The following is a 22852-nucleotide window of genomic DNA, read 5'->3' as shown; positions in this document are numbered from 1 at the left end:
GGGGGGGGGGGGGGGAGCACTGGACAGAAAAGGTCTAAGAGATCTCTCTAAAGTATCTGAATGTGCAGTAAATATTAATTCTTAGCAGAAATAATACAATCTCCTCTTTCAAAAGAAGTTTAACATACGATATTTTAATTTTACTAGTAGCTTAGAGTCAAGCACATAGCCAAGACAATGTATTTGCTTGCTAAGAAATTATTCTAAGGATGGCCAATTCGCCTGCCATGTGTTCTGTGTATATTCTTAAAATATTCCAGATGGATCATCCAGCCAATATTTGGTAAGCAGCAGCAGAAGCTCAAACACAGATGAAGTAATAGTTTATGCTCAAGGGGAATAAATTATGATGAATCCCAAGGCCAAATTTTGGAAATATAAGGTTGATTATGCAGGGAAGGGGTACTTGTTCTTTAATTACAAGGACCGACCAGGTTATTTTTCCGTCCCTCCCAAGGTCACTTCCAAATGCTCCCTTGCCCTCTCTCCAAAGGGGCTAGAAGTTAAAAAAGAAACAAACAAACAAAAAGACCCAGCCAAACCACAGCACTCCTGCATAAATTTGCCAAATACAACCTGAAAATGAAGGGAGTGTAAATAAAGTAGAATTTGAAAAAGTATAAAAATATATCAGACAGGAATAATCAAAATACATTAAGTGATAGTATTCTAACCATTATCTCCAGGAAATACAAATTTAGATGCTTCTGATGACCAAAATGACATGAACACCATTCTTAACCCAAAAACTAGAAAAAACTACCACAAAATGCAAGTTTTCTGGACAAAATATACAGGGTATACAAATTGGAAAGACAATTCTATGACAGAAGAGGAAAAAAGTGAAGTTATCTAGGGGCCAGCTAGGCAGTGTGGTGGTTAAGTTTGCATGCTCTGCTTCGGAGACTCAGGGTTTGAAGATCCCATGCACGGACCTACACATCGCTCATCAGGCCATGCTGGGGTGGCGTCCTACATACAAAGTAGAGGAAGCCTGGCACAGATGTTAGCTGAGGGTCCATCTGCCTCACCAAAAAAAACCCAAAACAATAAAACAAAAAGTAAAGACATCTAACAAAACCCCTACATTTTTTCTTTCTCAAATCGTTGGATTTCCACAAAAGAGAATGCTATACAATTCCACAGACGTACAACCCAAAGATTAAAAAAAAACAATAAATAAGTTCCACGGAAGGCAGTGGTCACAAAATGGAGTCTGTAAGTGGTAAATCTGTACATGGCTTTAAATAAATAAAGTCAGTAAAAATACATACTAAGATCTTAGGTTCTACAGTATCTTATACATTAGGTATACTACAAGTATATAATAAATATATGCTACCAGTAAAAAATTTGAGACTCAAATGTTCTACACACAAAAAACTTGATCTTGAAAATTAATTCTAATTAAGACACAAAAACAGACTCCAACTGAGCTGATCAAACATAGTTCCCAACAAGGTCCAGAGGACATGGTATAGTACTGGAATGAGACCAGAACACGGAACCCACAGTGGAATTAAGCCAAATCCACAATTCAGCACCCTTAAGACCTCTGGACAAGCGACTACTGTGAGCCTCAATTTAACCAACTTTAAGGGGAACTAATACCTCCTGCAACATAAACTGAGATTGTGCAACTATTTAAAGCTGAATAATCAGAACAAAGAACATATAGGAAAAAAGACATGCCTCCCACCCCACCAAACATGAGAAACAGCGAGGAATCCAAATGGCCTCATTTTGCCTGAATGTAGCTTTTATAAACTTGCCTAGATGCAACTGAAGGTGAAATTTAATTGTAATGCTAAATTAAAGACCGCTTAGTTACCAAGGAATGGAATGTTCTGATGAATGAAAACATTTTAAAAGTTACATATGATCAAGACTGAAGGCTTTTAGCCTTAGGGGGTGGGAGGTGGGATCAGGGGAAGAGGAACTGAACAGACTCATAAATTTACTCAACTTCAACGCCTTCCTTTCCAACTTCTCCATCAACAAGCATGAACTGAAAACAAGCTTAAGGTAAAATACCACATTGCAAAACCACAACCAACATTTATTAAGCAGCAAGCAATTCACCACAAAATCGCTAAATCCTAAAATGCACGAATCAAAATCTCTCAGAGTTAGAAGTTAGATCGTCACTAAAGGTTATCCAATGCATTGTTTTTCATTGACAACAAAAAACATCTTAAAATCAGGTCTGTGTCCATTCCTCCAGACTGTGTTAAAACACCACCAGGGATGCTGCACTGACACCACCGCTGAAACAGCAGCCAGCCGGGGCAGCGGCCCACTGTTACTACACAGCAGCAGTGCTCAAACTTTCTGGGCTTAGGACCCTTTTAGATTCTTAAAATTCATTGAAGACCCCAAAGAACTTTTGTTTATGTGAATTATGTCTGCCAATATGAACTGCATTGGAAATTATAACCGGAATTTTTTTAAATGTTTATTCATGTAAGTAACAAGAAATCTATTACATGTTAACATAAATAACCTTTTTAAAAATAACTTTTCCAAAACAAAAATTTAGTGAGGAGAACGGCACTTTTACATTTTTGCAAATCTCTAATTCTGACTTAATCAAAGACAGCTGGATTCCCATATCTGCTTCTGCATTCAATCCCTTTCTGTAAGTTGAAGAAACCTGGCATCACACCATTGTAACTGGAAAAGAGTATTTTAATAGCCCTTTCAAATAACTGGACATTCTTTGATACCACACCGAAACTCCACAAGTGGTAATTTCTTAAAGATTAGTTACAGTACAAAAGCTGAAACCCTATCAATAAACCTTATGTACTCTGCTGCACTAAAATTCATTGATCTACCTCGCACTTTAAATGCATCTTTTACCTATGTATTTCATTCAATCAAGATTTGTGGTTCGGAAAATGTGGGTTCACTGAATTATGCATATCTTCCAAATGTTGACATAATATTATAGAATATCAAAAAACCTACATTCATTCATATCATCACCAAGCCAATCAGAAACATTTTTAATTACTGAGAAGCTGTCAAGCTCACAATGGCAGAAACAAGCTTTGCAGAATTCTACTTATTGCTTGAAAGCTCAAATTTTATCACTGGCCACAAACACTGTCAGTTCCTTACAAAAACAGGCTCTCTTACAAAAACAGGCTCTCCTCGTTTTCAAGTAAATGCTAAATAGTCAAGAATCCATGGTTCATCACTTGTCCCTTCAGGTAAAAATACAGCTCCAGGAGAAAAGCACTAGTTTAGCTGGCAAATCAAATACATGTGCTCTTCTGAAAACAACCATTCTACTTTTTAGTACACAGTTTTACATGCAGTTCCCATTTACCAAAGCATACTTAAAAGATAAACTGTAGGATGAAGAGACTTAACATTTTCTCCGCTTTATCAAGGACTTTTTAAAAAATTGTCTGTGTGTGTGTGTGTGTGTGTGTGTGCAGTGAAGAAACACGACGACTACCAGGACAACATGGTGTTTCTGCCTTGATTCTTCCTAAGGCAGGAACAGCATTACCCAGCATTGCTTTTGCACCAGTGGTGCAAATGTCAAGGGAATAAAACGACCTAACATTTCCGTACTCTGGAAATAGTTTGGATTTTATGTACTCCCTGAAAGGATCTCAGGGGCCACCCCCTCCCCAGATCACACTCTGAGAATCACTGCTACACAACACTACTATCCACCAAGTCCCAGTTCTCCCTGTTATGACTACATCAAACTACTCCACCAATTCCCTCTTTTTTGTGACAGCCCCACAAATATTTGGAAGAAAAGCTATTGTCTCCTCTAAGTCTTGCTGAATATCTCTTCCAGTAACTTCAACAACATTCTACGAATGGGGTGTGAACGCTAGGTCATTGATACTGGTTACTCTCCTTCAAGTCTTCTTATTTTAAGTGTGAAAGCCAGAACTGAGCTGATGCAAATAATGATCTGACCATCACAGAGTAAGGCAGAAACTGGAACATAGTTTCCATAGGGCTTTACACTCTGTAGTGATGCAGTGGTTCTCCACAAGATTTTTGCCCCCCTGGGTACATCTGGCAATATCTGGAGACACTTTCGGTTGTCATTTCTGGGGAAATGGGGGGTGGGGTTCCCAAAATCTAGAAGGTAGAGGTCAGGGATGCTGTTATACACCCTATAATACACAAGACAGTCCCCTGCAAGGAATTATCCAGCCCAAAATATCAACAGTACCCACATGAGAAAGCCTGTATTAACGGATCCTAAGACAACATTTTTGGAAGCGTCATCACCATGGCTCTTAAATCATACCAGCCTTTCAAAATTGTACGTGCAAGTACATGTGATTTTTAGACAAAAAATGGACACCTGTTCATAACATTTTGTAATGACCTAAACTTCAATAATCTATTTTGATTTAATCCATTGTGACATGTCACCTAAGGTCTATGCCTCAACCTCACCTATCAACCCAAATTTAACAGGACAGGCATACCAAAAACGAAAGTGGAAGTCAAATACAAAATAGCCTGGAAATCACAGTTCAAAACATCAAAGAAACAAAATTAATGACAGTATGACACCAGAAAACGAAAAACAAAGCAAATTAATAAGGAAAAAGGCCTATTTAACTAGGTAGTCTTTGGTCTTTTTGCTGTTTACTTTAAAAGGACTATAGTACACTTGGGGTTAAAAATGAGAGGGATTCTTATTGGCCTAAACTGGCCACACTGTTCACACTTCAACAAATACACTGGAAAGGCAGTATCTATGTGCGAATCTGCTGTCTCGACTATCTTCCCTTTTATAAATTTGAACTAACTTCCAAATAATCTGAACTACTTAAGTCTCTAAAGGAAATGTATACCTCCCGTCCTCAAAGAACGCTGAGGAAAAGTAGGTATAAAAGTGCTTTTAATTTCTAGAAAGACACAATTATTTCTTCATTTAAAAGCCTTTTAAGGTACACATTTCCTACCACTGATCAAGCTTTTTTAACACTGACATGATTATTAGAAAGAGAAGTCCCTCTTCAAAAAACAGCAATAAAATGAGCTAACACAAAGAGGGCACATGGCATCACTGCAAACATTTAGCTTTATTTTAATTGTTGAACTGCAAAAGGCCACAGAAATCTTGCTTTGCATTTAAGTAAAACTTCCAGCGTCAATTACAAACTTCGCTTGGGGGTTACAAAGAAAACTGGCTCCCTCGTCTCAAGAAGGCACTCTTCCCCTTCAATCTTCAAAAATGGAAGAAATGCAGTCTCACTATTTAGGCCTCCACACTGCTGTATACACGCAGGGGAAAAAAATGCTGTAATCTACTTTCGATCCCAACAATGAGTTCTCAAATTACATCTCATTCTTTGAAAGACGAAGAAAAAGGAAACTTTTTAAAAACTCTACAAGACAAAAATAAGTAGAAATGTAGGCCTCACGAGAACAGAAGGCATAGAGGGACTAGCTTTAAGCCTACAATCAGAAAACCGAAAAGCTGCCAGAAGCGACGGAGAGAGAAGGAAGCAGAATGAAATCCGGCTCTCCTATCAAAACAAAACAGGGACAGCACTACGGCGCACGCCGCGTTTCGGAGGGCATCCTGGAAACGGCCCCTTTGCTGACGGGCAAAAGCCCGGGGAGGTCTGAAGCGCGCGTGGGGCTCAAAGAGCGGGGCTCAAAGCTCAAAATCGGCTTTTACTGGTGTTCATGCCAGCTCCGACGTGGAGGTGGGCTAACCCGGCGCGCGATCTGGGCATCTTGGAAACGGGAGGGAGACAGAGACGCGGCAGAAGGAGACCCGGAACTGAAGCCTCGAAACGAGGCGAAAGGCGCCGAGGGCGACCCCGAGCCCCGTGCGCAGACCCCCGCCGCCGGGCACCGTCTCCCCGCACCCCCTCTTATTTTCGGACGGGGCGGAGAAGCGGGAGCAGGAGGATCGGAGGTTGCCCAGGCTCTTCCGGAAGGGGAAGGCCCCCGGCCCGACGGCCACTGTGCCGGGAAGGGGTGGGGGGAAGCGGGACCCGAGCGCACGGGGAAGCGCGGCGGCGAGCGGGTGAGGAAACAGGAAGAGCCCCCGTCCCGCCCGCCTCCCCCCGGGCCCTGGGCCCGGCTCGCGCGCCCCCACCCCCGCCCCCTCCCCCGACGCCCCCAAGGCCCGCCGGCGTGCGACAGAAAACAGAATACAAATCACTCACAACGGCATCGTCTCCTGCGCCGGCACCGCCCAGTCACTTCCCCCCCCGCAACCGCCGCCGCTGCCGCCCTGGGCATGATCCACTGAGGCGGGAGGGAGGGGGGGGGGGGCCTGCCTCAGCCCTGGGTCCAACCCCACTCCCGCGCCCGCTCCCGCCGCTTTAAGCGCTTCTCCTCCTTCCCCTTCGTCCTAACATGGCGCCCGAGCGCTACCACAGCAACGTTCTAGAACCGCTGACGCCGCCACGCACGCCGTGCGCGCGCCTGCGCAAAGGCCGCCCGACGCCGCGAAGCCTCACGGGAAGGGTAGTCCGTGAACCTGCGGCGGTCGGGCGATTTCCGCCCCAATCCCGTCGCGCTTCTGCGGTGGGTGTCAGGTGACCGGTGGGAGCGGCCCAGGAAGCTCCGGGCGGCGCGTTGTCCCTTAAACTGGGGGTGCTCTCGTCGCTGTCGGGAGCGACGCGGCCCGGACGGCGCGAGGAGAGGCCCGGAGCTGTTCTCGCCGCCCGAGGTCGCGGCGGCGGCGCTTCCCCTGGCACGGCGTCTGCGGAAGCGCTTGGAGGGGACGGAAGCACCCACGTGTGCTCGTGTGCCCCCCGAGCGCGGGGCCCAGAACCCGGCCGCTGGGGTCGACGCCTGGGGTTGGAACAAGTTACTCCATCTCTTGGTACTTTTCTACAAAGGGAGGGTTCTGCCTGCTTTCTGGGGTTGCGGCGGCTGTTTAATGCGATTGTGCAGGAAGGATGCTTAGCACCGCCTGGTACAGGGGCGCCGAGATGTTGTTAGGACTCCCTCTTTCCCTCTGGGCTGGTCTCCCGAGACGGGGCTTCTCGGCTCTTTTGTCCACTAATGTATGTACGCAGGCGCTCAAGAAACACTTGCTGAATGAATATATTTGCCGGGTAGGACTGTGATGACAGCGGATTCTTGAACACGAGCTAATTTTGCTCTAACAAATGGTGCGCAGGAACTTACTGGTAAAGCTGTCCTTCAGTAGAAACTTCGATGGCGGTCACCGTTTTAGCAAAGGCTGTTTCGACCACAGCTTCGCTGAGACTGTCTTTTGCAGCCCCGATCCATCCCTGGGTGGGACCTGGAATTCTGCCTCCCCACCCCCAGCGCAAGTTGGAGGAACAGTGCCTGAGACAGACTCGGATGTTCCTTCGCTCTTCGAATTAGAACGTTCTGAAGCGTCCCACACAAGGTTAATGGAGGGGAGGGGTGGGAAAGAAACAACTATGGGAAAGTTAAAGTTCTAAAGTCTTTAAATATATTAATACAGTCGGCCTCCGTATCCGCGCATGAGGATACCCAGGGGCGGCTAAGGGACTTGAGCATCCGCCTATCTGGGTATCCGCGGGGGTGGCCTGGAACCAATCCCCCGAGGGTACCGGGGCACGACTATGCACTTGTAAATCCTCAGGAAACTTGGCAAAGGATTTCCCTTTTTTTACAGAACATCTGTTGGGACTAGTGTTCCAGAACTAATGGCTCAATGGGAAAAAGCAGAACATCTAAACCTGCGTTGACCAATACTGTAGCCGTTTGCCACGCGTGGCTTTTGAGCGCTTGAAATGAGGCTACTCCATTTAAGACGTGCTGTTAAGTGCGAAATACACACGGTTTTCAGAGATGTTAGTATGAACAAAAGAATGTGAAATAACTCACTGGTGGTTTTTTATATTGTGTTTTGGATATCGCATTAAAGAAAATATGAAAATTAATTTCACCTGTCTCTTTTTACTTTTTAAAATGTGGCTACTAGAAAATTTTAAATTATATATGTGGCTCTCATTTTTGAACAGCACTGATCTAGAGACAGGCTTGTATTTGATTCTCAATTCTAATACAGATTCCCTTACCCTCTTGTCGTCAAGGTGACTTTGGTTGGGGGCCTAGCAGCAGACCTGTCCTTGAAAGTTTGAAAACCTGAAATACAGAGAAATCAATTAAATATTAAATATTATAATCAATACAATATGGTCTTAAAATTTGCCTGTAAATATAGTACTTTATGAAGTACTTTACGAATTAATGAATGGAAACTTCTTGAGCTTGTGGCTGTTGTCTGGCATCTCAGGAGGCAGTGAAGGAGAGAGGGACGTTAAACCCCCATGCTTTCAGTCTACAGATGCTTTACACCATTTTTGTTTCAGCCTTCCCTGGAATGAGGTAGCTGGTAGCACAACTGAAGAATATTTAGTTAGTACCTGGAATGTGCTGGGTACCAGGAAGATGGTCAAAAGGAGGATGGAGTCAAAGTAGACTTCACATAGGAGCTTACTTTAGAAATGTCCTGATAGAAAAGTTAGGATTTAGTAAGCGGACAGGAGGAGAAGAGCGTAACAGGTAGAACAATAAAAAAGAAGAAAGAAAAGTGCAAATTACAGTTTATTTGGAGAAAGGGAGACTTTTGAAATAGCTAGACCACACGGTATATTGTGGGGAGTGGCGGAAATGAAGCTGGAAAGGTAATTGAGAGGCAGTTGATGAGGGGACTTCATTCAACAAATCGGTTATTGTGCACCTGCCATGCACTGTGCTGAGCTGGGGGTTACTTCCCACTATGAAAAATACAGTCGAGAGCCCTGACTCACTTAGGTCTTACATTCTAGGGAGGTGGGGGGCAGGTAATAAGCCCATAAACAGACAAGGGAATTACAGATTGTGATAAGAACCAGGAATAAAATAAACCAGGTGATAGAATTATGGGGGAGGTCAACTTTAGATAGGATGGGCAGACAAGGCCTCTCAGAGGAGCTGACCTCTGAGCTGAGACCTGAAGCCATCCTGAGAGATTTGGATTTTGTCTTTTTCTGAATGGGGGAACCATTGAAAGTTTTAAAACTGGAATGAGATTACATTCCTGTCTTTGGAAGGATCATCCAAAGGGAAGGGAATGAATTGAACCGGGAGAGGTTTTATGGATAGGTGATACTGCTCTTGCCATTGTTCAGGGAAGAGACAATAGAGCTTACGATAAAGGAGTAAAGAAGAGACCAATTCGAGAGATGTACAGGAGACACAGTTAATCCTGGATGTGAGAGAGGAGGGAGAGGAAGAAGACAAAGATGATTCAAAGGTAGTAGAGAGGGTGACAGATGGATGGAGATACCAGTAAATGGGAATACCAGAAATAGGAAACAGGAGGCTAAGTGGGTAAACGGTTGAGATCGTGAGAGTGGTTTGCTATGGGTTGATTTTGAAGTGCCAGTGGAACTTTCAGAAATGTCTATTGAGCAATTGAACACATGCTTCAGGAGCTGAGAAGAGAAGTCAGGGCTGGAGATAGAGATTATAAACTCTGAAGGCAAGAAGTGTGTCTTGGAATCATGTTTCAGTTCTGGAAGGGCCTTACCTACTCCCAGCGACTACAATCTAACCCTGCTCGCATTTCACAAATGAGTAATGAGCTAGGTGTTCACATATCCCCCAACGTTCAGGACCCAATTAAGGATATAAATTGAGCCAAGGAAAGTGGAGAGTGAGATAACGCCAATTACCAGTGTACTGGTTAAGACAATATGTGTATTGTTAGCCTTGCCTGGCTTGTTCTCAGAGCCCCTGGCCACTCCCTCCAGCCTCTGCCCGTCTCCACTGCTACAGCCCCTTCTCTGAGCCCTTGCCCCACCCCAGCCTGTTTGCTACCAGCTGCTGAGAAGGGGGAAGATGCTTTCTCCTGCTATCTTAAGTACCATTCATGTTGCATTGTCTATACAACGTCATAGTGGGAAGAATTCCTAAAATGGTTCTCTTAGATCCGCAGTGCACTCAAATAAAAAAATGCACAAAAGTATTTTTGAGAGCAGAACCTCTTCACGTTTTGGGAACTACCTGGATTGTGTTTCAGTGTCATTTAGGAGGTGATAATTGGAGATGCTGTGTGATACAGAGATTTTTATCCCAATAATAAACTGCAATGATTCATTTGCCTATTAGTGGTGCGTACTTTTTAAAAATTTTCATCGAAAACCGGGTTTCTGAGTCACTAAAGTAAAAATTACATAAGCTCTTTCAGCTAATGACTACTGTACTTTTACAGTACAGCAAATTCCCCTTTTTCAGTACATTCCCCTTTCAGATGTTTGTTAGTTTGTGTTTTGCAGGCTGTGTCTTCTGCCGTTTACATGAAAGAAGGAACCACGATAGCGTGTTGATTAGAACTGGCTAGCACCTGTGCCTCCTTTAGTCTCTGCCTCTCGGGCAACAACACAGCCATCTTCCAGGCTCAAGCCAAAACAAGAAGTCAGTGTCCTCGATTCCTTCCTTGCCCTCACTACCCAAATCCAATGTATTATCAAGTCCTACTGATTCCATCCCCTTCTATCTCCTCTGCTCCCACCCTAATCTTAGCCACTGTCTTCTCTAGCTTAGACGATTGCAGTAGCCTGGTACTCCTCTCCCGCTACCATTCCTGCTTTTCTCCAGTCCATTCTCCATGTACAGCAGCTAGACTTGTGGAACTTGCTCTAGATTTTATCACCCCCCTGCATAAAACCCAGTTTAAGGGCTTCCCGTTGCTCTTAGACTAAAACCAAACTTGACACTGGCTGACAAGGCCGTGCATGATCTGGCTCTTGATTTTCTCTCCGGCTTCATCTCAGACTCTTCCCCTCTCTCGGCTGTGCTTCAACCCTACTGGCCTCTCTTCCTTTCCTTAAACATGGTGAACTCCTTTCCAGCTCAGAGCCCCCAAAATTGTCCCCGTCTGCAGTGCCACCCTAGTTCTTCTGAAGCCTGGCTCATCCTCAGTCTGTCAAAGCTCACTATCACTGCCTCATAGAGGCCTTCCCAGACCACCTTATCTAAACTGTGTTTATTTGCATTGTAGTCCTTATCACATAATCAGAACTTCCCTGTTAATTTTTAATATTATTATTCATTCTATCATCCTCACTGAGCTCCATGAAGGTAGGGACAGTGACTATATTGTTCATACCACTCTAAACCCAAAGCACCTAACAGTGCCTGGCCTATACTGGCACTTAGAGACTTAAGTGGTTTCTGATTCTTTAAAGACAACTTAGATATGTCCCGTAAATTCTGGGACATACAAGCATTCAGTCCATAAAAGGATCATCTCAGATTAACTCCTGGAAGGTAAGGATGCCTATTCATTTATATTAGTTATCTACTGCTGTGTAACAATTTGCCGTAAACTTTAAGCTACTTAAAAACACATATTTATTATCAAATAATTTCTGTGGGTCAGAAATTTGGATATGGCTTAGCTGGGTCCTCTGCTTCAGGGTCTGTCAACAAGCTGCATTCAGGATGTCAGACAGGGCTGGGGTCTCATTCGAAGGTTCCATTGGGAAGAATCCACTGGCACACTTGTGTAAAATTGTTGACAGGATTCAGTTTTTTGAAGCTGTTGGATTGAAGGTGTCAGTGTCTGGCTGGCTGTTTGGTGAGGCCCCTCTCAGTTCCTGGCCACGTGGGCCTCTCCAACATGGCAGCTTGCTCCATCAAAGCACGTCAGTTGAGAGGCCATGGGGTCTGCTAGCATGATCTCATTCACAGTCTTGTACAACCTAAGCTTCGCTGTGTTCCCCTGGGTGGAAGCAAATCACAGGTTCGACTCATGCTCGAAGGGTAGAGATTACACAAAGGCATGAACACCAGCAGGCAGAGATCTTGGGGGCCATCTTAGAGTCTGCCTGCCATATCAACTAAAGTTACTTTGTATAATGCTTAATATTGTGCCACACCCAAAGAGACTCTAAAGAAAGAATTTGGATGGCATTTTGATTAAGATCATCTTTTTAGATATAAAAGACTCTAACTTTTTCTAATGGGAATTCAAATTGTATTTTTCTTTCCTGAAGTGGATCTAAGGAACTCCATGGCCATGAACAAGTCTACATTTTATGGAGTTTTTTTTGAGTGTTTTTTTTAATTTTAAGGACATGTGCTGGGCCACCCCTGTGGTGCAGCAGTTAAGTGTGCACGTTCCACTTCGGCGGCCCGGGGTTCGCCGGTTCCGATACCACGTACGGACATAGCACCGCTTGGCAAGCCATGCTATGATAGGCGTCCCACACAGAAAGTAGAGGAAGATGGGCATGGATATTAGCTCAGGGGGCCAGTCTTCCTCAGCAAAAAGAGGAGGATTGGCAGCAGTTAGCTCAGAGCTAATCTTACTCAAAAAAAGACAAAGGACAAGTGGTATACTTTATTATTTTTTAAAGTAGAGTACCAGCTTCGTTTTTTTTTTCTTTGTTGATGAAGATTGGCCCTGAGCTAACATCGGTGCCAATCTTCCTCTATTTTGTATGTGGGACACTGCCACAGCATGGTTTGATGAGTGGTGTGTAGATCTGCACAGGGGATCAGAACCTGTGAACCCCGGCCACCAAAGCAGAGTGCACAAACTTCACCATGCCACCGGGCCGGCCCTCCAGCTTCTTCTTAAAAGGTTATTAAAGTACAACTTACACAGTAAAGTGTACAAATATTAAAGCCTTTGGGCTTGTCCACCATCTCTGTAACTCTACTGAGCAGTATGAATCTTTATCTATGTACACATCCGTGTAACTATCACTTAAATCAAGATACAGAAAATGTCCAGTACCCCAGCAGACATCCTCCCAGTGGGGAACCCTCTATCACCACCACCACCACCACCACCACCACCACCAGGCAGTCACTCTTCTGACCTTCAACAGTGTGGATTAGTTGTATCTGTTTTTCAGCTTCATGTACATGGAATCATACAGTATTTACCCTTGTATCTAACTTCTTTCAGTCAACATTATGTCTGTGAGATTCTTCATGTTGTCGAGGGTAGCAGTGCATTCTTTTTCATTGCTGCATAGTACAAGATTTTCAAACGAAGAGTACCAACCTATACTCCTACCAGCAATATATGTGGGTTCCAGTTGCACCACACCCTCACCAATACTTAGTGTTATCAGTCCATTTAATGTCATCCATCTGGCAGCCTTGTCATGGAATCTCATTGCAGTTTTCATTTGCATTTCTCTGATGACTAATGACTTTGAGCGCTTTTTAACATGCTGATGGGTCATTTGAACATCCTCTTTTGTGAAGGGGTTACTCAGGTCTTCTGCCTATTTTTGAATTGGGTTGTCAGTCTTACTGACTTGGAGGAATTTTTAATATATTCTGAGTCCAAGTCCTCTGTCATATTTTTGTGTTGCAAATATCTTCCTCATTCTGAGGCTTGCCTTTTCACTCTTTTAATGTTGTCTTGAGAAATCTTTGCCCAGCCCAGGAGAATTCCTCTTATGTTTTATAGTATGGAAGCTTTATTATTTTGACTTTCACATTTAGATCTATGATCTATCTCAGAATAATTTTGCATATAGTGTGAAGTAGAGGTCAAGGGTGTTTTAGTGTCTTATTTGTTTGTTTGTTTACTGAGGAAGATTTGCCCTGAGCTACTATCTGTGTCAGTCTTCCTCTATTTTGTGTGTGGGTTGCTGCCACAGCGTGGCTGCCAGTGAGTGGTGTAGGTCCACGCCCAGGAACTGAACCTGGGTCGCTGAAGCAAGTGCACTGACCTTAACCACTAGGCCACAGGGCTGGCCTCTGTTTGTTTTTAATATAAGGATCTTCAACTAACCTGCATCATTTTTTTTTTTTTGAGGGAGATTAGCTCTGAGCTAATTGCTGCCAATCCTCCTCTTTCTTATTTTTATTTTTTGCTGAGGAAGACTGGCCCTGAGCTAACATCCATGCCCATCTTCCTCTACTTTATATGTGGGACGCCTACCACAGCATGGCATGCCAAGCAGTGCCATGTCCACACCCAGGATCCAAACCGGCGAACCCCTGGCTGCTCAAGTGGAACATGGGAACTTAACAGCTGTGCCACCGGGCTGGCCCCTGCATCATTTATTGAAAAGACCATACTTTCCTCATTCAATTGCAATGATGCCTTTGTTGTAAATCAAGTGATTGTAAATATGTAGATTTGTTTCTGGAATCTTTGTTCTGTTGCATTAATTTATATGTCTGTCTTTTTTTTTACAGATTGACACCTGAGCTAACAACTGTTGCCAATCTTTTTTTCTTCCTGCATTTTCTCCCCAAATCCCCCAAGTACATAGTTGTATATTTTAGTTGTGGGTCCTTCTAGTTGTGGCATGTGGGACACTGCCTCAGCACGGCCTGATCAGCAGTGCCATGTCCGCACCCAGGATCCAAACCAGGAAACCCTGGGCCGCCGAAGCGGAGCGTGCGAACTTAACCACTCGGCCACAGGGCCGGCCCCTATGTGTCTGTCTGAATTGCCGTAGCTTTATGATAAGTCTTGATATCTGGAGAGTGAAGTCCCCCAGGTTTGTTGTTCTTCCAGGTCGTCTGGACTATTCTAGGTCCTTTGCATTATCATATAGATTTCAGAATCAGATGATTAATTTCTACCAAAAAGAAAAAGAGAGAAAGAGAGAAAGAAAAGAAATACACTGGGATTTTGATTGGGATTGCACTGACTCTACCGATCATGTTGGGGCAGAATGCAAGTATTAACAATATTGAGCTTTACAAGCCATTAATACGGTATATCTCTCCATTTATTTCATTTTTGATTACTATCAGCAGTGTTCTGTAATTTTCAGTGTAGAGGTCTTACACGTCTTTCTTAGATTGTCCCTAGCTATTTTCTTGTAAATGATACCAGCTTTTTTATGTAATATAGAAATATATTTATCCAAAATATAGGTATATATAATAATATGTCTATCCAAATTATAGGTATATAGAGAGGATGCTTATATGTGACTGGCCTACTCAGATTTGTGGGGTGGAAATTGCTTTCAGAGAGCTTAACAGTAAAATGACACTTAACAGATTAAACCCAAAATATGAAAAGTCACCTTAAAGAGAGGAAATGCCTCCTAACCTCTGAAGACCTTAAAGAGTGAATGTATTAATATATCTGAAGAGAGACTGTGTCCAGGAGAGTCACAGAGGTAAAAACTGTCACTGCCCATCCCAATGTCTGGGAAAGTGCACGTTGTCAGGAAGGACCAGAGCAGGCGGCCAGGAGAGCAGCGATGGCTATATCAAGCTGGCTGAGGCTAATGCCTTGTCCTGGTTTTACATTCACTGAGCACTTGGCTTCTCACATAACCTGCTTCCAAGAAGAGCGTGTCCTGGTGGAGTGGCTGCAAGGATCTGCTCACTCAACAATCGTGTTTCTCATCGTAAACAAATGGCTACTCTGTCTCTCCACTGGTCTCTCAGGAGATTCGTTAAGACAAGTCAGCATCCCAGGGCCTTATCTGTCCTTAGATGCTGCTGAGATCACGGTTCTTAATTTGCGTGGCTGAGGGCTAGACTCCATAGTGAACTTGCCAAAATGAATACCACTTAGTGAAGCATCTTGGTGACCCCTGGAGTTATTAAGTGTCCCATCACAGCCATACAGAGATGTAAATACATTATGGACTTTGTTGAATGACTGGAGATTTGAATTAGTCATTAAAAAAAAAACGAACAAACATAGCTGTGTAACAAAATTTCAGCTAAGTAGCTTTCATTCACTAATATTTATTGCACTTCTACCATGGGCTATGCTCTTTTTCAGTCTGTAGAGATACAGAAAAACAAAACAAAAAAATCCCTGTCTTCATGGAGCTTACATTTTAGCGAGGGAGACAGACAATAAACACATAGCCATATTAAATGATGTCAAGTGTGAGCAGAGCAAATGAACACAGTGCAGGGGCTGGCCCCATGGCCAAGTGGTTAAGTTCGCGTGCTCCGCTGCAGGCGGCCCAGTGTTTCGTTGGTTCGAATCCTGGGCGCAGACATGGCACTGCTCATCAAACCACGCTGAGGCAGCGTCCCACATACCACAACTAGAAGGACCCACAACGAAGAATATACAACTATGTACCGGGGGGCTTTGGGGAGAAAAAGGAAAAAAAATAAAATAAAATCTTTAAAAAAAAGGAACACAGTGCAGTGTCATGGAGAGGACCATCTGGGGAGGCCTCTTGGGGGAGGTGATATTTGAGCCATGGATGAAGTAAGATAGAGCCACGTGGATATGTGTGGGTGGCATATTCCAGGCAAAGGCCCCCAAACAGAGTGTACTTGGCAATGAAGAGTGAAGCGAGGGGAGCAGTGAGGTCATGAGGGGTCAGACTGCACTGGGCCTCCAACGCCCGCGTCAGGACTTTGCCTTTCACTCTGTGTGGGACGGGAAAGCTTTGGAGGGCTTTCGGCAGGTCTGGCTTCTGTTTGAACAAGATTATCCTGTTGATATGTTGAGAGTAGTAGTCACAGAAAGGAGCAGGCCAAGTGACAAGGCGACAGCAGCAATCCAGGTAGGAAATGCTGGTGTCTTGGGCCAGGATGGTAGTGGTGGAGGGGTGTGAAGCAGACAGACGCGGGATATGTTTTGGAAGTTGGGCCATTATGATGCACTGACGAACTGAATATGGGGTAAGAGAAAAAGAAAAGAGTCAGGGATGCTCCCAAGGTTTTGGGCCTGAGAAACCGGAAGGATGGAGTTGCCAGTACCTGAGACGGGAAGATTGGAGAGCAGCAGGTGGAAGGGTGGGAGGAGAGTGATCAGGAACGGGATTGGCCGTGCTAAAGATTGAGGAGCCTATTAGACATTCAGGTGGAGGGGAGAGAGGGTTTCAAGGAGGAAACAATAAAATGCGTCAGCTGATCGGAGAGGCCAAGTAAGATGAGGACTGAGAACTGACATTGGATCTGGCAATGTGGAGGTCCCTGGTAACCTTGCTCTAAAGGGGACCAGAATATTGGGACCATGGCTGGAGGCGGATGAGGAGGTCTAGGAAGGTTTTTGCATTTTAATTGGTTTTTGTCTCATTTTATTTTGAAGTATGGGAGCTAATACATCAAGTTTGAAGCTAAGGGTGGTGATCCAGAAGAGAGGGGACAATTATAGAAGCAGAATTGGATTATGTGATAAGGGATGGGATCCAGGGCACAGGTCGGGAGTTGATCTCAGATGGGAGTACGGACCGTTCTCCTCTGTCGCCGAAGGGAAAGCAGAGGTAGGTTTGCAGTGGGAGGATGAAGAAGTTCTCTTTTGATTGCTTGAGTTTTCTCAGTGAACAAAGAAGCAAGGTCATGAAATGTAACCATCGTGAAGGCATGAAGAGATAATTATTATAAAGACTGATGACTTCAAAGTGTTGAAAATGTATTCACTTTATTTAGTATTTTCAGTTAAAATAGAAGGGTCAAAAATAGTGCAGTAAAGCAAAAGAAAAAATAGGTAAATTGGACTTTATCAAAATTAAAAGCTTTTGTGCATTAGACACTATCAAGAGAGTAAAAAGACAAGCCACAGAATGGGAGAAAATACTTGCAAATCGTTTTTCTGATAAAGGTCTTATATCCAGAATATAAAAAGAATGTTTACAATTCAATATCAAAAAGACAAACAACCCAAATAAAAAGTAAGCAAAGGACTGGAATATAGATTTCTCCAAAGAAGACATATAAATGGCCAGCAAGCATATGAAAAGATGCCCAGTCACAATGTAATACCACTTCACACCCACTAGCATCACCATCAAACACACACATACATACACATACACACACACACACACAAAACAGTAAGTGTTGGCAAAGACGCAGAGAAATTGGAATCCTCATACATTGCTGATGGGAATGTAAAATGACACAGCCACTATGGAAGACAGTTTCGCAGTTCCCAATATGTTAAACATAGAATTACCATATGACAGCATTTCCACTCCTAGGCACCTACCCAAAAGAAGTGACCACAGGGGTTCAGACAAGAACTTGGAAACAAATGGTCATAACAGCTCTATTCACAATAGCTAAAAGGCGGAAACAACCCAAACGGCCATCAACAAATGAATGATTAAACAAAGTGTGGTCTATCCATACAACACAATATGATTCGGCCAAAAAGAGGAAGGAAGTAGTACTGACACATGCTACAACATGAATGGACCCGGCAAACATGCGAAGTCAAAGGAGCCAGACACAAAAGGCCACATATCATATGATCACACTTACAGAAAATATCCGGAATAGACAAATCCATAGACACAGAAAGCAGATTAGTGACTGCTGGGAGCTTTGGGGACAAGGATAACGGGGAGTAACTGCTTAATGGGTGCAGGGTTTCCATTTGGGGTGATGAAAGAGTTCCGGAGCTAGATAGAGGTGAGGCGTGGACAACATCATGAATGTACTCAGTGCTTTAAAATGGTTGCAATGGTAACTTTCTGCTGTGCGTATTTTGCCACAATAAAAAAAATAGTGCAATTATATTCAGATTACATTATTTAAAGGGATGAAATATATATGCCATTAAAATAAACCTAAACTAATTTCTCATTCTGTGTAATTCTGGGAATTGTGGGATTTTTGGAGCTGGGAAAGACCATAGGGATTGACTGCTTATGCTTAGATTGTAAAGTTAGTTTGTGGAAAATATTCAGCGACTTTCCAATTATCACAAATATTAGAATTATTCGTCCTGTTACATGAATTTTTCTACGAAGAGCTTTGCAATTCTCCCTGACTCATTGACTGGCATACTGACCCTGGACTCAAAAAGCAATCTGACTTAACGTGACTCAGAAAGCATCAACTGCTCTAATTTCTTTCCATTTCTAACACCATTGGTATTGGGGACATAACAAATCGCATAAATTCATTAGCCGACATGCTAGAATAATATATAGTCTGATTTTCTTCATGCTACAAATTAAATTATTATAAACATTAGTGTACAGAATACTTAGACTAAGAATGAAACATTAAATCAATATTCGTGCCATGAGCTACGCACAAATACGTTATCAATTTACCTTTCAAATATAGTTTTAATGAATTAGTGACCCATTGCCATTGAGCTTTTTATAATGATTCTACTTAATAAAATATTTATTTGTGGGAAGAAAAAAAGAATTTTCCAAAAACTGAAAAAACACTTTTTTAAAGCAATTTTTCGGATTACAAAGTTAAACTCATCTCGAGCTCTGTGAAGTGACATCAGATCTTTCAAGTTTCACTGCGTTTCAGGATTGTTCCTGAAGAGATACTCAGCCTGTAATCGAGAGAAAGGAGAAAAGCCAAGTCAATAATTTAGAAGATACTACAAGATATTTATTAGTCATATATTTGTACTATTAATGTTTACAATTTAAAAATGAAATACATGAATCTTTTACTTTCAAATGAGTAATGAAAAACCTTATTATAAATTGTGAAGGTGTTAGAGGCTATTTCCCAGATAACCAGACACGCAATTTCTCTATCTCAACTGGCTTTCCACATTTTATTTTCAAATTGATATTTTTTTAAAAACCCAAAACTTAAATCTCTTACCAGGAAATCAATGGGATCATCCGGTCTGACCTTACAACACTCATTCAGACCCTGCATAAGCGTTGGCATAACGTAGGTCATTAAATAATTCCTCAGGGGAATAGACTGGGCCTCCAGTAATTCTCTTTCTTCTCTTTTCACTTCCTCTAGTCGTCTGTTCTATAAACAGGACGTTTGGGGGAGGGGTAAACAGACAGTCAGAAAGGGGCAAACACTTTCACACGACTCACCCCAGAGTGCATTAGAACCAGAGACTGCTCTAAATGTGCACCATGTCGCAACAAAGATGACACTTCCAGTCAGCAAAGAAAAGATGTAAATGGTGTTATAACAACTGCCTAGTCATTTAGAAAATAATAAAACTGGATCCCTACCTCACTTCTTCAATGAAAATAATTTCCAGCTGCCCAGATGAAGCAAAGTAAAAGAGAGAACGAGAGAGGTGCTAATAGAAAGTCTAGGAGGTATTGGTCTGGTGGACACGTGCTAGTCCTTGCTCAGCATACGGCTCCCCCTCTCAGGAATAATAATTCCAGATTTCCTTTGAGAAATCTCCCTTCTCAGCCTAGCAGTTTAGGTGGGACTTAAGGTCATTAATCCAGCCTGCCTCCTGGCCATGGACGTTAGCTAATGACGGGCACATTGGGCAGATCCTAAGGATGATGACAACATGGAAGGCAGAGCAGAAAGAAGGATCCCAGGTCCTTGGTGACACCATCTGAGCCACTATATCAAGCCTCACCTAAAGCCAGCTCTATCCCTGGACTTTTCTGTTATGTGAAACCATACATTTTCTTTATTTCTAAGCCATTTTGAGTTTGCTTTTTTATCACTTGCAAGATAAAGAGTCCTAACTGATATTATTTGTTTGAAAAGAGGTCTTGGGGCCAGACCCATGGCTGAGTGAATAAGTTCGAATGCTCTGCTTCGGTGGCCTGGGGTTTGCCGGTTCAGATCCCGGGTGTGGACCTACACACTGCTCATCAAGCCATTCTGTGGTGGCATCCCACACAGAAGAACTAGAATGACCTACACCTAGGATATACGACTATGTGCTGGGGCTTCGAGGGGAAAGAAAAGAAAAGAAAAGAAAAGAGGTTCTTCCCAGCAAGACAGCAATGGGAAACCAAACCCAGAAATCAAAATGGGAAAAAGATGGATGGATTTGACTTCATATAAATAAAAAACTTTTTATAGCCAAAAAAAACCCACCATAAATGATGTTAAAAGATAAATGATGAGTTGAGAAAAACTATTTGCAACATATTATAAAAAGCCAGGATATAATGGGAGTACACACTAGTTGCCAGGCACTGTCTGGGTATTTTTACATATATCGGCTCTTTAATCACCACGGTGACTCTATGAAGCAGGTACTGGCATCATCTTCATTTTACAGATGCAGAAACTGAGACAGGGAGTGACTTGCACAGGGCCACATACCTGTACGGAGAGCCGAGCAAGAATTGGACTCTAGCAGCATAGCCTGGGAGACAGACTGTTGTCTCCCGGGGCCATTCCTGTTTCTATTACACGACCTTACCAGGAGCTGTTCTTACAAAATCATAAGAAAAAGACACATAGCCGAAACCCGGGCAGAGAAATCGTGCAACCTAAGAAGAAACATGAGTGCCTACCTAACACAGGAAAAGGTGCTAAATTACTGATCAGAGAAGTGCACACTAAAATGACGAAATGGGTTTTGGTTATCAGATTGGCCTCTGTGAGCAAAATGGAGAAAGCGGGGTTGGAGGAGGTGTAGGGAAACACACGGTCAGACAGGATGTGAACTGGTTTATCCCCGCTGGAGGGCAGTTTAGAAATGCGTGTCAAAAATTAAACCATGTCTAGTCTGACCTAGCAAACCTTAAAAATTCACGCTAAGGAGATAATCAGGCATCCCAAAATGTGTGCATGATGACTCCCTTCCTGCCTTCCTTCCTTCCTCCCTCCCTTCCTTCTTTTCTTCCTTCTCTCCCTCCCTCCTTTCTTCCTTCTTTCCTTACACAAATATTTGTTAGGTGCCTATCACATGCCAGGCACTGTTCTAGGCCTTAGAAATATAGTAGAGAAAAACACAGACAAAAATCCTTGTCCTCATGTAATTTAAATTCTGTGCAGGGAAAAGACAATAAATGAGACAGATATACAAAATATATAGTACATTAGATAGAATAAGGGCAAAGAGGGAAATTAAAAAGTATAAAAGGGAATATGACACGTTGTAGGGAGGGGGCAGGGGCTGAAGTTTGAAACACGATATCCAGGAAAGGTCTTATTGGAAAGATGACTTTTCACCAAGACTCAAGCAAATGAGGAAGTTGGTCACCCAGATGGTGCAAAGAAGGGCACTGGGGCATTATTTAAAACTGGGAAATACTAGAAGCAGGCAGGTCACAGAGGACCTTGGGGGCCGCAGAAAGGAGTGGGCCTTTGCTGTAACGGGGATGGACAGCCTGTGAAGAGTTTACACGGAGACTGGCCATGGTCCATGTGTATTTTAGAAGGGTCTCCTGGCAGCTGCACAGACACAGCTTGGAGATGGACAGGGGTGGAGGTGGGGAGACCAGCGAGAAGGCACCACGTATTTCCGGCAAGAAACATTGCCCCTGACCAGGAGAGGTGGAGAGCTCTGGGTGGATCTGAGTGCTATTTTAGGAAGCAAATAGGGAAGACTCAGGAATCTGGGGAATGAGGAGGATGGAATGAAGCTGACCACCCAGGGTAGATGGGTAAATCGAGGAAAATCAAACAAAATCACAAGGGTGACATGCAGCAGATGCGACACATTCACACGGGTGCGTGTTATTAATACTACTGGCAGTGGCTGGTTACTGTTATCGTTACTATTTATACTAAGCAAAAGACCCTGGGAAGCTTTAAAAAAGTAGTACATATGACAAAACAAACAAAAACAGAAAAACAAAAACTTGTTTGGGGCATTTCTGTGACATTTCTCTATTAGCAAGATAAGAAGTGCAACTGGCCTAAACGACTCTGCAGGGCCCCCCTACTACCCATCCACATGCACACACATGCGCACACATGCGCACTCACCCACTCCTCCCAGCGAGCAATCTTCTCTGCCATCTCCAAGGCTTCCCTGCGTTCGCGTTCCGCTTCCTGCACGGCCTCCCTGGCCAGGCTTTCCTCGGCAGCTCGCCGCTCCTCTTCTGCCTTTTCTTCATCCGTTAAACCGTAATTTCGAGGCTTCCCAATCTCTTTGATGAGCTGTTTGATAGCAAGTCTGTTCTGAGCATCTTCAAGCTTTCCTACATCTTTAAATACCAGGAGAGAGGAAGGGGATCAAGGCATGCTTACGTTCTCAGCCCGCCTGCCATGGGGAAAATTCGTTACTACT

General features: G+C 43.4%; 2 protein-coding genes across 8 annotated transcripts in view; both read right to left on the bottom strand.

Annotated features, from left to right (window-relative positions):
- Positions 1–6381, bottom strand: part of PAPOLA (poly(A) polymerase alpha) — a 56281-nt gene extending 49900 nt beyond the window's left edge. For 4 of the 6 annotated variants that reach the window (XM_046647824.1, XM_046647821.1, XM_046647823.1 and 1 more), the window contains exon 1: positions 6171–6381. In XM_046647824.1, the coding sequence (XP_046503780.1) occupies positions 6171–6178 (8 nt within the window). In that variant the 5' untranslated portion in view covers positions 6179–6381. The remainder of the gene's footprint in view (positions 1–6170) is intronic. The other 2 variants (XM_046647819.1, XM_046647822.1) reach the window with 1 other exon arrangement.
- An 11387-nt stretch (positions 6382–17768) lies between these two features.
- Positions 17769–22852, bottom strand: part of AK7 (adenylate kinase 7) — a 60599-nt gene continuing 55515 nt past the window's right edge. Inside the window, exons 16-18 of one of the 2 annotated variants that reach the window (XM_046647017.1) lie at positions 22549–22769; positions 19492–19650; positions 17769–19210 (exon numbers count right to left, since the gene is read on the bottom strand). In XM_046647017.1, coding sequence (XP_046502973.1) covers positions 19172–19210; positions 19492–19650; positions 22549–22769 — 419 coding nt within the window. In that variant the 3' untranslated portion in view covers positions 17769–19171. The remainder of the gene's footprint in view (positions 19211–19491; positions 19651–22548; positions 22770–22852) is intronic. The other variant, XM_046647018.1, reaches the window with a different exon arrangement.

Source organism: Equus quagga, chromosome 20 (genome assembly GCF_021613505.1).
Source record: "Equus quagga isolate Etosha38 chromosome 20, UCLA_HA_Equagga_1.0, whole genome shotgun sequence".
NCBI lineage: Eukaryota > Metazoa > Chordata > Mammalia > Perissodactyla > Equidae > Equus > Equus quagga.
This window is presented reverse-complemented; position numbering and strand designations above follow the sequence as displayed.